At 45.0% G+C, this 13,289-nt stretch overlaps 1 protein-coding gene and 1 long non-coding RNA gene across 2 annotated transcripts; one reads left to right on the forward strand and one right to left on the reverse strand.

Moving 5' to 3' along the window:
- Nucleotides 1-282: 282 nt before the first annotated feature.
- LOC122171790 (endoplasmic reticulum mannosyl-oligosaccharide 1,2-alpha-mannosidase-like) lies at nucleotides 283-12,032 on the forward strand (the record flags this gene model as incomplete). Its single annotated transcript, XM_042839563.1, has 7 exons — nucleotides 283-441; nucleotides 1,062-1,250; nucleotides 2,176-2,366; nucleotides 3,589-3,709; nucleotides 5,909-6,106; nucleotides 6,411-6,542; nucleotides 7,377-12,032. Coding segments are annotated over 7 exons (1,194 nt in total), but the record flags the coding sequence as incomplete, so codon positions are not given.
- Nucleotides 12,033-12,300: 268 nt separating this feature from the next.
- On the reverse strand, nucleotides 12,301-13,156 carry LOC122171789. The gene is made up of 3 exons (XR_006172095.1): nucleotides 12,674-13,156; nucleotides 12,460-12,580; nucleotides 12,301-12,340 (listed from the first exon to the last, which is right to left on the reverse strand). It is a non-coding gene; the product is annotated as an uncharacterized LOC122171789 (long non-coding RNA).
- Between the last annotated feature and the right edge of the window lie 133 nt (nucleotides 13,157-13,289).

The raw sequence follows: 13,289 nt of genomic DNA on the forward strand, positions 1-13,289 counted from the left end.
AGAACCGTGGTGATGTGGCAGTGAGGGACGTGGTTAGAGAGTATTGGTGGGGATGGTTTTATAACTGGATTGCATGATCTTAGTGTTCTTTTTCCAACCTTCGCAGTTCTGCAGTTCGAAGGTGATGGTAATCAAACTTGGCCCAGCTCCTGCTCTTTGTTTTAGTTTTCCAACTAGATAATGATCCCTGTAGACAAATATATAACTGTCAAGTATCATATGCTACTGTCTCTAGTACAGTTGCTGGAACATGCTAGAGGTTCATAACTGTGCTATATTTTATACTTTGCAGAGTTTGAAGAAGCAAGAAAATGGGTAGCAAACGATTTAGCCTTTGATAAAAATGTGGATGTGAACCTGTTTGAGAGCACTATTCGTATCCTGGGAGGCTTGCTGAGCACCTACCATCTCTCTGGGGATAGCCTCTTCCTGGAAAAAGCTGTGAGTGATCAGTCCTGGGAAGTAAATTGGATCAGTATATCATAGTGGAAGAGGTTGGGGAAGGGTTCATCAGGAAGTTAAATGTTGCTGTTTTGCAGCTGTTTCATAATCAGAATGGGGGGGAGGAATTTACCATTAATTTTTTAAACCTGTATTTGTTTGCTCTCTGGATCAACTTAGAGCTCTACTGTGTTGTATCAGGTGCTATTTTAGATAGGCCTTTCAGATCCTTCTGTTGATGAAGAGCTGACCATTGTAAGGAATTTTATGAAACAAAAGCTTGAATGGCTTTTCAGTGTCTTGAAAAGAGTATTTGGTAGATTTTGTCCCCTTTTCACTGCATCTTGACAGCATCAGCCACCTCCTTAAATAAGGCAGAGTCGATGATTTCAACATTAAGTCATGTTATATAGGGACTGTGGGCTTGGTTGAGGCATGCAGTGCAGGAAGGAGATAGAAACTAGCTGTTCTTCCAAATTAATCCGGGACCGCTTTTAACTCTTGTCTTTCTCTCACAATCTAGAGCTGGGCTGCTACTGCACTCATCCGATTGTTGAAAGCAAACCTGGCAGCTCGCACGTGTTGACGTTTGCTTTTCTTTTTTCTCCCGTGTCCTTCAGAAGGACATTGGGGACAGGCTCATGCCCGCCTTCAGGACTCCTTCCAGGATCCCGTACTCCGACGTCAACATTGGCCGTGGCACCGCTCACCCGCCCCGCTGGACGTCGGACAGCACTGTGGCAGAGGTGACCAGCATTCAGCTGGAGTTCAGAGAGCTGTCTCGCCTCACTGGGGATGAAAAGTACCAGGTATGGAAAAGCAGCTTGGCGTTACCCCTTCTCTTCTTCTTTCTTACTCTGTGGTTCTCTACGGCACCGCCAGCGCCTGTGGTCTCCCTGATGTTAAATGAGTTGTGAAACTGTATGTGAAGAAAGGAGAATTCCAATCGTTCCAGTTGTTTTCTGAAGTACCAGAAGGTAATGGTGGAGACAGTTGTTGTTCTTCCTTGGGAGCAGCTTTTTATTTAGCAAAAAGCCAGGACAGCCATCTCCTCGCACCCATCCCTTCACTCTTAGGATGGTATTTCTGCTTGACAGTACATTGTCAGCTCGGCAAGAAAATTCAACGTGGGCTGTAATGCTGTGCATAACTTCATGCTTTTAGAATGGCTTCTTCATGCCATTATGTAAATTCTAAGGAAAAAAAATACTCTTATTACCTTTCACATAATCAAAATAGCTATAAATTAGATTGTGTGTCATGGTGTAAGAAGAATTTATTTAAAACAAAAATAATTTCATAGAAAAGAATAATTTTCATGGTTATTTTTTTGGTAATGTTATTCTGTTGTTTTTAAGGTGTGTCTGGAGCTCATGCTTTGAATAGTGCTGTTATTTCTTCAGGGGTAGCAGGGTTCATGCAGTTGTTTTAGTCAGATCGTAGCCTCACACTGAAGTACACTGTTTTTTGAGTGGGCTTTCTGCACTCAGGAATACACTTGAGCTTTGTATTTGAGAAGGAAAGAGTTTTAATTATTTCAGAGTACTTGGGCATACTGGGAACACAGGCTTTGATAGTCAGAAAGCTTGAAATGCTGTGTTTATTAAATCCCATGACCTGAACTTGCATGCAGAAGGATAACTAAAGATTTGTTACTGGCCAGAAGCTACTGGCCACAGTTTTTTGTGTCATTTGAATGTGTGCAATTTATGTTTATGCTGTTCTTTCTTCTAGAAAGCTGTCGATGAGGTGATGAAGCATGTTCACACCCTTTCAGGGAAAAATGATGGACTGGTGCCTATGTTCATAAACACCAACAGTGGGCAGTTCACTCACTTAGGTGTTTATACTCTGGGAGCCAGAGCTGACAGCTACTACGAGTATTTGCTCAAGCAGTGGATTCAGGGTGGGAGAACAGAAAATGAGTAAGTTCTTTCTGCTTCTCACGCTGGTGTGAAATTGATACAAGCTGTAAACATTTCTGTTGTAGTTTTATGCTGGAAGAAATACAATGTGTATATGTAACAGCCAGCTTAAAGTAGCTCACTTGCAGAAGGGGGTGTAGGATGACCTGTGGTAAGTTGAGATTAAAACAGCTGGAGAATTGGGCTTGCTCTCAAAATGTCTCCTCACAAATCTTTTCATCATCACATCAGATGTGACAAATGTTACGGGCAGGAGAAGCGATTCAAGTCTTTGCACTAAAGATGGACTGTAAACAGGCTGCCTTTGGAAATGAGGCTCCCTTTGGAAACTGTACTGCCTCTCACCAGCTGTCCGAGTGTTCTCTGGGTTTGCTAGGGAAGGACAGCTGCTATGGATGGTTGTGGTAGGAGGTGAGTTTGTGAGGTGTAACTTCTTAGGAGGTTGAGCATTTGTTTAAGCATTACTTGAGGTCTCCTGACTTCCTCCTGTCTGCCCTTGGATAAGTGGAAAGGAATGTTTTTACGGAGTAGAAAAGTTGGATGTTTGAAGGCTTCGTCCAAAACTAAGGGGGAAATAAGCAGTATTTATAAGCAAATTGTGTTGGAAGTGTTTCATGTCAATGGGTTCACTTCATCCAGAGAGGCAGTGTGCCCCAGTGACGCCCTGTTGAGGGCCTGGTCTGTCTCTGTGTAGTTTGCATCGTGACTTTTTACAAGCCATGCCTTACTGTAAACAGAACCGTTGTCTTCAGGCTGTGATGGTGCTCTGCCAGCCTCAGAAGGGAATTACAAAATGACTTTCTCATTAAAAATATTTAGAACAATGGAAAGTCCAGTTAAATACTGTGAAGAAGTGATTCATAATGAGTGGTCAAACACTGGAAAAGATTGCTCAAAGTCATTGCTTAGGAGATGCTCAGAAATTAACTGGATAACCGTCCAAGCAACCTGGTAAAACCCAATTGCTTCAGAGCAGGAGGCTGCACTACAGATGTCCAGGACATCATTACCAGCTGGGGCTTTCTGTGGTTACAGTACTCCTCAGGATTCCTGAAATGATGTCTAGTTGTTGTTTGGAAACAGAGCTGGAGTTATGTTTGCTTTATTTCTTTGGAGTTACGTGAAAAACAAACCCAGCGTAGCTAATAAACGTACATCATCAGCTGTGATGAAATGGATCCTGTGTGTATGTGAGCCAACTGGGAATGGTTTTAATTTACAGACTGCTGGAGGACTACATGAGAGCCATAGAAGGCGTGAAAAAGCATCTTCTTCAGAGGTCACAACCCAAGAAGCTTACCTTTGTAGGAGAGCTTGCTCATGGCCATTTCAGTGCCAAGATGGTAAGAGAACACCTGCACATAACAACAAGAAAACGAGCAAAACCACCACCACAAAGAAAAAAAAAACAACATATGCAAGTGTGAGGCTGGGATGCTCTCATGTGTGGCTTTTCAGACAAAATCTGACCTGTAGCAATCACTTTGTGAGCAAAAATGTTTCCTCTGGCTGTTTGAGCCACTACTGGAAGATGATTAGCAACAGGATTGACAGTTTACACGTAGCTGAGGTGTGAGGAGCACTGCAGAGAGACTGGGAGAATTGCTGCAGCTCCACCAGGCTCATCAGCCTGTTTTCAAAGGCTGCAGGCTTTGTGGATGTGTATGGATGTAGTAACAGCAACTAGTTTGAGGATAATGGTTACCTGGGGACCTTCTCTTTCACCAGCAACTGCATTTACATTCATGTGAAAGTTAACATGTCGGTGTTGGATTTGAATTCTGCCCCAATGCACCTCCTTTGCCATAGAATCCCAGTGTCAGAAACTGCTGTGACAACGTCTGTTCTGTGTAATACTTCTCCATAATTCAGAGATACAAAAATTTAAAGGTACACTTGGCTTTGCAGATTAACCTTGAAAACAAGCAGTTGACCTCATCTTGCTCTGTTAGTAGTAAAAAATGAAAAAATGAGAATTTTGGAGGGTTCTGTGTATTTGTGATACTTCTTTTTCTGCATGTGTGTTCAGTAGTTGAAGCAGTGTTTGAAGCAGCCATCTGCTGGTGGGAAAACTTGCTAAGCTGAACTCCCTGCTCTTAATCTGCAGAGTCACACTCCTTAAAATCTGGTTTTAAAATCTTTCAGTGAAAGATCTTATGCAAATACACGTAGCCTTTTTTTTTTTTGTGGTGCATCACTGATGTATGTGTGGCCTTGTGTGCACTTCTTCAGTACCTGCAGTGAGCTTTAAGGAACTCTTTGGGTTGTTTGTTTTCTTTATAGCGTCCAGCTCTGTTTTGCAGCATGATGTCACGCTCCTGTGCTTATGCTGAGCCTCAACCAATGCCCATGGAATTGGACAAAGTGTTCAATAGTTCATACCAGTGCTGCCTGAGCACCAGGACACGTGTCCTGTGTTCAAGTGGGAAACCAGAGCTTTCATTCCACATGTTAAGAATCATTTGGAATTCAGTACGTGACAATAACCCTGCAACAATTCCTACATGCATATCAGCAGTGGGTTACCCCTGGAAGGAGGACGGTCAGCCCTGTAGTGCACATTGGAAGTTGTTGGAGCTGACTTCTGGAGCTGTTTTCCAACGTGTTCAGCTGACTTGGGCAGCTGAGAAGACTTTGTTGCTTCCAGACGTGGCCCATCTCTTGTGGAGCTAGCGTTCCTTCTGTCCTTTGAAGGCACTGTTGCTGTAGCGTGGAAAAGCTGAGGAAGGAATGTCCCTGTAGTTCTTTCTCTCCCATTTTGTGCTGGGGGAGCAAGCAGGAGGAGTGTGTGCACGCTCACCCCCAGATGCCTCTCTTGTGTGACACACAGGAGCCAGATGTGCCTTGTTTGCAGTGCCTGCATGCAGCTAGCTGTGCAGTGCAGAGGTGGGCAGGGTTGGGAGTGGGAACCAGCTGCTTCCTGTGCTACAAGCTTGGTGCTTGTAGCAGGTGAGCATGAAATAACACAGCCCAAATGACAGAAGGGGGTAAGTCTTCATATGTTTGAGAACTTGTCTGTGTTTTCCACTTGTACCAGCGCATGGAGTGAAGGCGGTTGTGTCTCTGTGAGCGTTGTCTGTGTTGCAGTAACACGAAGGTGATTATTTCAGGCCATGCACTCAGTTCTCCCCATTCCTCAGAGCCCTTTCTCGTGGCTGACTCTTCTCACTCTGTGGTCCCACCTCAGTTTTTGTTCTAAAATATTGACATGTATGTCAATACCTGTCTTTACGTGTTCTTTATTGAGAACCCTTCAGGTGATCACTGCCTCTCCCCTCCCCCCTACCTGCCACCTTTCTTTGAGATAGTTGACATAAAGACATGTGGACTTGTACTTTTTCCAGATTTGGGCTGGTGCTGTCATAATGCTTCCTGTTGTGTATTGCACTGCAGCAGGTTGTTAAAATTTACCCTCAAGGTCTTGGTACCTGAAGTGTCTGGGGGAAAAAAGTCACAGTGTGTGTTCCAGTAGTGTCAAATGAATCCTACCTCACTTGATTTGTGTGACCTCTCTTCCTAGTAAGAGTTGTCTTGTCTTACAGGATCACTTAGTTTGTTTTCTGCCTGGGACTTTGGCTCTGGGAGCTCACAATGGATTGACTGCTGATCACATGAAGCTGGCTGAAGCTCTGATAGAAACGTGTTACCAGATGTATGCACAAGTAGAGACGGGCCTGAGCCCAGAGATCGTGCACTTCAATCTCCATGCACAAAAGGGCCACAAAGATGTAGAAATCAAGGTGAGCAGCCAACTGGCATCAGCTGTAGTTTGATGACCCTTCTTATCTTGATTCTGCTGCTGAATATCCCAGCCACACGTTGGTGATGTACTTTGTAAAGTGGCTTGATCTGTTGCTGCATTGCTTTGCAGGTGTACCCTAGCCCTTGTTTTTAATTACCCCTGCAGAGTATTTAGCTTCTGAATTGTGCACAGAAAACTCTTTTTGGGTTGGATGGGGATGGGAGTTGCTGTTTCTCCCCGTGTGTGTGCTTTTGGAGGAACTACTGGTCTGAATTCTTGGCTTTCTTATTTTTCTCTTGCAGCCTGCAGACAGGCACAACTTACTGCGACCAGAAACTGTGGAAAGCCTTTTTTATATGTACAGATTCACCGGAGATAAGAAATACCAGGACTGGGGCTGGGAGATCTTGCAGAACTTCAATAAATACACACGGGTAAGGTCAGCTCGTAATGCTCTCGTTCTTACAGAACTGAACTCACTTGCTCTCTAACAAGAGCTGCTGAAACCTCGCTTTGTCTCTCAAAGCCATCAAAGATCTGCAGGGAATCTCTTAAGAGCAAAACAAAAGTCAGGTAACGCAGAGTCTTACAGTTGAGGGTGCACAAAATAGTTGCAAGTTATTTCAGTGACTGTACTTTACACTAATTGAAAAGTAAAAGCAGCTCTGTGCAGACTACCAAAACTTTTCTGTGTCTTGGAAGCTGTTAGGATCTGTGCTGTGATCTTTAACGTTCAGAAGCTGAGAAAGATCTCGCTGGATTTAAGCAGCACTTTGGTTGCCAGATACAAACTGCCAAGGGAAGTGCACTAATGCCATAATAGAGGGCTTTTGTGTATTCATGCTGATGAGAGCGCTAAGAAGAGTCCATTTTGATATGCTGAGAAAGCATAGTGCCAATGGGGATTAAATGTCTTCTTGAGAAGAGGCCACAGATGAGTGTGGTGCTCTGGCCAGCTGTAAGTGCCCGTTATTTCCTGTACCTTTGTCCACAGATGTTAGTGCTGCAGGCTTTGCTCTATCTCTACAAATTGAGCATAAGTGGACGTTTTGCTTCATTTTGTTCTGTGTTCTGCATTCAGTGGTTTGCCCAGAATTCAGTGAACTGCACAGAATTTTTGTAACTGATTTTTATGTGCAAATGAAAAGCAAGAACGAATTCTGCTCACTAGCACTTGTTTTTCTGCAAGAGCACCTGCGTGCTAAGAGGTTACAACAATATTTCAGGTAAAAGAAATATACAAAGTGCTCTTTTTTCTCTTTCTGCAGGTTCCTACGGGTGGCTATACTTCTATTAACAACGTTCAGAACCCCAGTAACCCAGAGCCACGAGATAAGATGGAGAGCTTCTTTCTTGGGGAAACGCTCAAATACATGTTTCTGCTGTTCTCAGATGACATAGACTTAATTAATCTTGACAAATACGTATTTAACACAGAAGCTCATCCACTCCCCATCTGGGTGCCAGCATAGACTGGATCACAGCAGGGCTTCCAGTGGTGGTGTTTTTACCTTCAAGTCACTTTACTTTTCAGGGTGTGTGGAGAGATGCTATACGACACTTTTCCGGCTTAAACAAACCTTTGAGAAAGCATCTCCCATTTGGAGATGTCACGTCAGTCTTAAACCTAATCCCTGTGCTTTGGACCTGGGATGAAAAAACTGTGCAATATGAAGCTGCTTTTCCTGGTATTGGTGGTGAGGCTCAGAGAATATTCATAGCGTGGACCATGGCACAGGGCTCCGGTGGATCAGAACCCCTGCTGTCAGTCTTACTAAATGCTAATTAAATGCCAGGAATGCAGAAAGTTGTCTTAAAGCACAGGAGTGTCTGGAAAGAAGGAAGAAGCCTACAGGTTTCTGGTTTATTCCCAACATGTGAAACACCTGGTTGTGGCACCACTTCTTCGTAGTGCCCGTGGTGTTTCAGATGGTAAGTGGAATAAACAGTGGATGTTGTCCCAGGTGGAATTAAAGCTGTCAGTGGTGGTGCTGATGGTCAGATCTCATTCCAAACAACCAAGCTATGCTGCATCGTGTTAGGAGGAGGAAGGGGCAGCAAAGTGTCTGTAGCACAGTGTCTTAGTTTTATAGAGCACTTTGAACAGTCTGTTCAAGCGGTGGCTGAAATGAATGGTGGGAGAGAATTTGCTGCTGGTTTGGCTCAAAACGATATATAATTTTGTAGACATATTGCAGTTTTTTAACTTATCTGCAGCAATGCAGGAGACAATGTGAAAAAAGTGAATACACGTGCATTTTATGTATTAATTGCATCAGTTAGACTCAGGTATTCTGACTGAAAGCTGCTTTGTGAGGTTGGGCACTGGGAAAGCTTGTGAGCGCATTAGGTGTAATTCCACATCAGCCTCCTCCCATCCCTTCCTGTTCACATCTTGCATTGTGTTTGTTGACCCAGCGGGCTTAGAACTGTATAGCAAGCTTCATGTTACTCATCAGTTTGTGGACTGTGGAGAAGCTGTCAGGTTTGGGGTTGTTGTTTTTGATAGGAGTACTTTGGGTAGAAGTATTTCCACGAGGAGCTCTACGAGCAGACAGCCTCCACGTGTTGTGACAACTTCTGGTCACAGCAGTTACTGAAATCTGTTCCGTTTGAAAAGAAAGCAGAGTTAGGCTTGCTTCTTAAAGAATCCTATGGGAGCCTTCAGACCTTCTGTTTTTACATGTGCAAGATAGTTTTTAAACCACGAGTTAGGAATTGAGTGTTCTTCTGTTCCAGCATTCTGCAGCTTTCTATCTTTTGATTTTGTAACTGTATGCACAGTCTTACTTTCACCAATCTCAGAAATGTGCTCGTTTGTATGTTTTTAAAGAGATCCTTCTTGCTGAAACCTTTTTTCCTCTCTGATGAATGAATGGGAGCAGTGGGAAGTACGCAGTGTGTGGGGCTGGGGGTGAGACCCAGCCCCTCATAATCGAGGGTTTCAAAACAGAACGAATCCAATCTGACGCCACGGGTTGATCTCCAGCGCTTTGGGTGTCTGTGTGTTTTACAGCCTTTGTAACCTTTGATCTGTAAAGTAAAATGCTGCTTTGTTCTGTGCTGTCAAGTTCTGCTCACTGGGTTCAGAACTTGTCCGTTGGCCCACTCGTAAATCCTTTGAAGAACATTTATCATTCCAGGTACTAACGAGGGCTTCTGGCAGTGGGGAAATGGTGCACATCACACAAACGCACCTTTTTTTCTGTCAGCAAAGGGGCCTGAGATTTCCTAGAGGACAAACCTGTGCGGATGGTTCGTGTTCCTCCTGCTCCAAGGACAGCAGTAACTTTGGAAGGTGGTGCTTGGCCTTGTGCTGCTGCTGCAGCTCGTGGTGATCCCTGAGCTGCAGATTTGGCAGTGAAAGACACAAATTCCACAAGTGGCATTTCGCCTACGGTGTTTCACAAACCCCCAAGAGGAAATAAAGATAATTCTTACGATGTGGAATGCATTGAAGAGCTTGCCCGAAGTAAGTTGGTGGAATCCTGTACTAATCTTAGTGTAGTTAACTCTACAGCTAATTTTCTTTTGTCTCGTGTGAGGGTAACGCTAAGCCATTGTAGAATGGGAGGAAGGAAGAAGAGTAAAGATGCACTTTCCCAAACACGCTTCTTGCCTCACAGCTGAGCTTGCTGGTCCAGCTCATTTCTGCTCAACCTAATTCTTCCTGGGAAACTGAGTTGTCTTTGCAAAGTGTCTCTACTGAACACATCCCTTAAATATGAAGATGCTTGGCTCTGTTTAGAAAGCAAATGCTCGACTTCTCTATCACGTATGAAATGATACAAAGCTAAATAATCTGATAAGAGCTCATCTGCTTCTTCTGTTCTTTTGCAAAGGTCCTTCAAATTGCTTGTTTTTGCTTCCTCAGCATAATGTGTTGTCAGCCTATGAACTTTGCCCTTCTTTCTCCTATTCACGTCTCCCCGCTGCCCTCCCTGAAGCCCAACAGGAACTTTGCACACCTTTAAATTCTTACCTTTCCCCCATGGTGTGGGGTTGTACTCTTGTGCTTATTTGAACCAAAGCCTTAACTTTGGGGTCTGTAATCCACTGTGGGGTTTTGTCACTGTGGTGTGGTTGTGATCAGGTTGAACGTCAGGGAAAAGCTATTCAAGCCAAGATTTCCTCCTTTTGCACAAAGAGCTGCCTTGGTTTCTCTCCAAGAGCTTGAGTGCCTTTTCTGATTAAAATAAAGCAAAAACGTCCAGCCCTTCCCAGCTGTACCATCATTGAGAAATGGATGGGGTAAGAGCCATCAGGGCTGGCAGCATCCTGCTTGCAGTTTAACCTATTTGCTCAAAGAAAATTCAGTATCTGGATGCAGGCACATTTAGCATCTCGTCTGTTCAACCTTCTTGAGTGTGGAACTTTCCATACCAGGCATGGAAACCAGCAGCTTGGCAAAGCCCATGGCATTGGCTTGCAGGGAGCTTTTGTGTTTCACACCGCCTTCTGATTGTGAGGTTCTCAGCATTGCATGCCAAGCTCAAACACTGCAGTGTTTGCACCTCCAACTTCGAGCAATCAGCTTTCTTTCCTATTCCATTCTGTGATGTTGCAGAGATAAGGGATGCATAAAGGATTTCTTTGCCATATTTGAACAGTTTGTGGCAGTTCTGCTCTTGAAGATTCATAAAATTATTTATATAACACTTCATGCATATCCCTGACACTGGACTCCTTTGGGGCAAGTAATGTCTGCAGCAGGAAACTGAGGGATTCCTGTAGTCCACTGCAAGACTTAAAGAACTTGTATCCCTCTGGAAGGTGAGAAGACACCTTTGGAACCTGTTGATGGGAAGGTTCAAAGCAAGCACTGTCCAAATGGTAAATTGCAGACTCCTACCCCAAAGACTGATACTGAAGTTGGCTGCTGTGATGCATTGCTGGCTTGGTTTAGAGTGTCTGCTTGCTGGGAGCTGCGCTAAGGCAGGGACAAAGGCAGTCGAGGCAAGATGTCATCCTGTCTGCACTGACACCTGCTGCTACCTGCCTTTTTTATGTGGTGCTAATCCTGAACCATTGCTAGGGTAGAGCACATCTCAGTGCAGAAGTTGGGGTCTGTGTGCACGGAGGGAGAATGCTGGACTCCATCTCCGCGTGGCTGGAGGTGGCAGAGCTGATTGAGCCACAATTTCAGCAGGACAACCTGAAGCCTGACTTGGGTGTGAGCCAAAGGCATGCTGACAGATCTAGCAGAGGTAGCAGACTTTCCTACAGCACAAGGGGAAAAAAATTCTTACTGAGGTTGTAGTTCCATTAACAGTCATGAAGCCCCATGCTTGGGGCTGGAGTTTGCCTAGTGAGGTGTTCTGTAGGTTGCTCTCCATTGGTAAATAATTTGGTGAATAGGCCGTAGGTCCTGTTCTTCCTCTCCGTACCCCTCCAAGAGAAGCTTTGTCCTTTCGAGCTTAAGAACAGGGAAGAGGTAAGTTGGTCATATGCAAAAAAAGCAACAGCAACGAAGACGAAGCATAGACCTTTTATCAGCACCTCAGTGTTGTGAAATAAGAGACCAACAGTCCAACTCTGGGAACCAGTGCACTGTGACAGCAGGGGGGACCTGGCAGCGCGAGGACTTGTGTTCGAGCCACGTGATGTAAGTTGGAGCAGTGCTGTGACTGTAAGCAGTGCAAGCCTGTGGTGAGCAGAGAGGCTTCTCCACTGCCTGAAAGGCACTGCACACTGATTAAATGAGGCATCCAACTGATGACCAAAACACGTATTTTTACAGTTCTGCTGCTATTTACTGGCACAGAGCACATCGAGTAGGTGAGAATCTACCTGCTAAAGGACACAGATAGTTTGCTCCGCTTTAAAAAATCAAAACTCCTTTTTTGTTGTCTTTGGTTATACTTACCAAGCAATGAAATTGTCACACACTTAAATAAACTTGTTATTTATTTTAAAGAGCTGAAGCTGTCTCAAGTATAACTGCGCTTCTACTCACTAACGTGTGGCTCCTGAGGGACAGTGGGACAAAACAGGATTTCTGCAGATCAATTTCTCACCAAGCAGATCTTGTGTTTTATCGTCTTATTTTCTTGTGTCTCTTAAGAAACAACACTAAAAGAGGACACCAAAATCCACAGCACTGAATGGGGCTGAGCGGGTGAGGACTGGAGCAGACCAACCTGCAGCACAGAGCCCAGCATAGGGTGCAGAGATGGTGGGGGCCTGGAGCACCTCCTGATGGGGAAAGGCTGAGAGCCCCGGGGCTGTTCAGCTGCAGGAGGGAAGGGGAGAGGGGATCTGATCAGTGACTGTACGTATTTAATGGGCAGGAGTCAAGTGGATGGGGCCAGGCTCTGCTCAGTGACAGGACAAGGGGAGATGGGCACAAACCTGCCTGGATGTCTTCCGTGCAGCCTGCTCAAAGGAACCTGCTGTAGGACCAAACAGGATCTTCAGTGGATCCTCCTAACCCCTGCAGTTCTGTAATTCTGCAATATCTGCAGTTGGTCACCTGTGAGACCAAATATGTGATGACCATACCTCCGCTTTTCCTCTAGACAGAGAAAATACAAAGGGGATGACTAATAATTTACTTTCATCCTACCCAACGCATTCTTCAGGACAGCAATGACTCCTTGGCCTTCAGGAAAATTTTATTGTTTCCACCATTTCAAGCACCTTCCCGTTATGAGCAGAACAGCATGAAACCCATGCAACATGATTCTGACTTCAGTCAGTAATTTGGCTTTTTGGTTTTCTTCTCCTGCTTGAATTTCCATTACTGGGGCAGAGGAGGCAGCACCTTCTCCAGAGGCACAGCTCTGCTCTGCAGCCCAGCAGCACCTGAGCACGGCTCCCATGGCTGCGCTCACTGCCAGCCGCCGCCCGGCGCTCCGGAGCGTTTCTCCCATGCTCTTTCCATCCTTGCAGATTTCACCCAGCTGCTGATGATGCTTGCTTCTAACTTGCGTGCCTCTATGACAGATGCGGGGTCAGCTGGGTTGTGTCCCCTGGGGACAACAGAAGCATCAGAAAAATTGAGTGCGCCCTCAGCAAGTTTGCAGATGACACCAAACCGAGCAGTGCAGTAAATGAACTGGAGGGAATGGAAGCCATCCAGAGGGACCTGGACGGGCTGGAGAAGCGGGCCCATGAAAACCCAGTAAGTTTCAATAAGGCCAAGTGCAGGGTGCTGCATTGGGTCAGGGCAATCCCAGGTA

The sequence above is a fragment of the Centrocercus urophasianus genome, unplaced genomic scaffold (assembly GCF_019232065.1).
Source record: "Centrocercus urophasianus isolate 14NV4802_14NV808 unplaced genomic scaffold, USGS_Curo_1.0 seq_967, whole genome shotgun sequence".
NCBI classification, from domain to species: domain Eukaryota; kingdom Metazoa; phylum Chordata; class Aves; order Galliformes; family Phasianidae; genus Centrocercus; species Centrocercus urophasianus.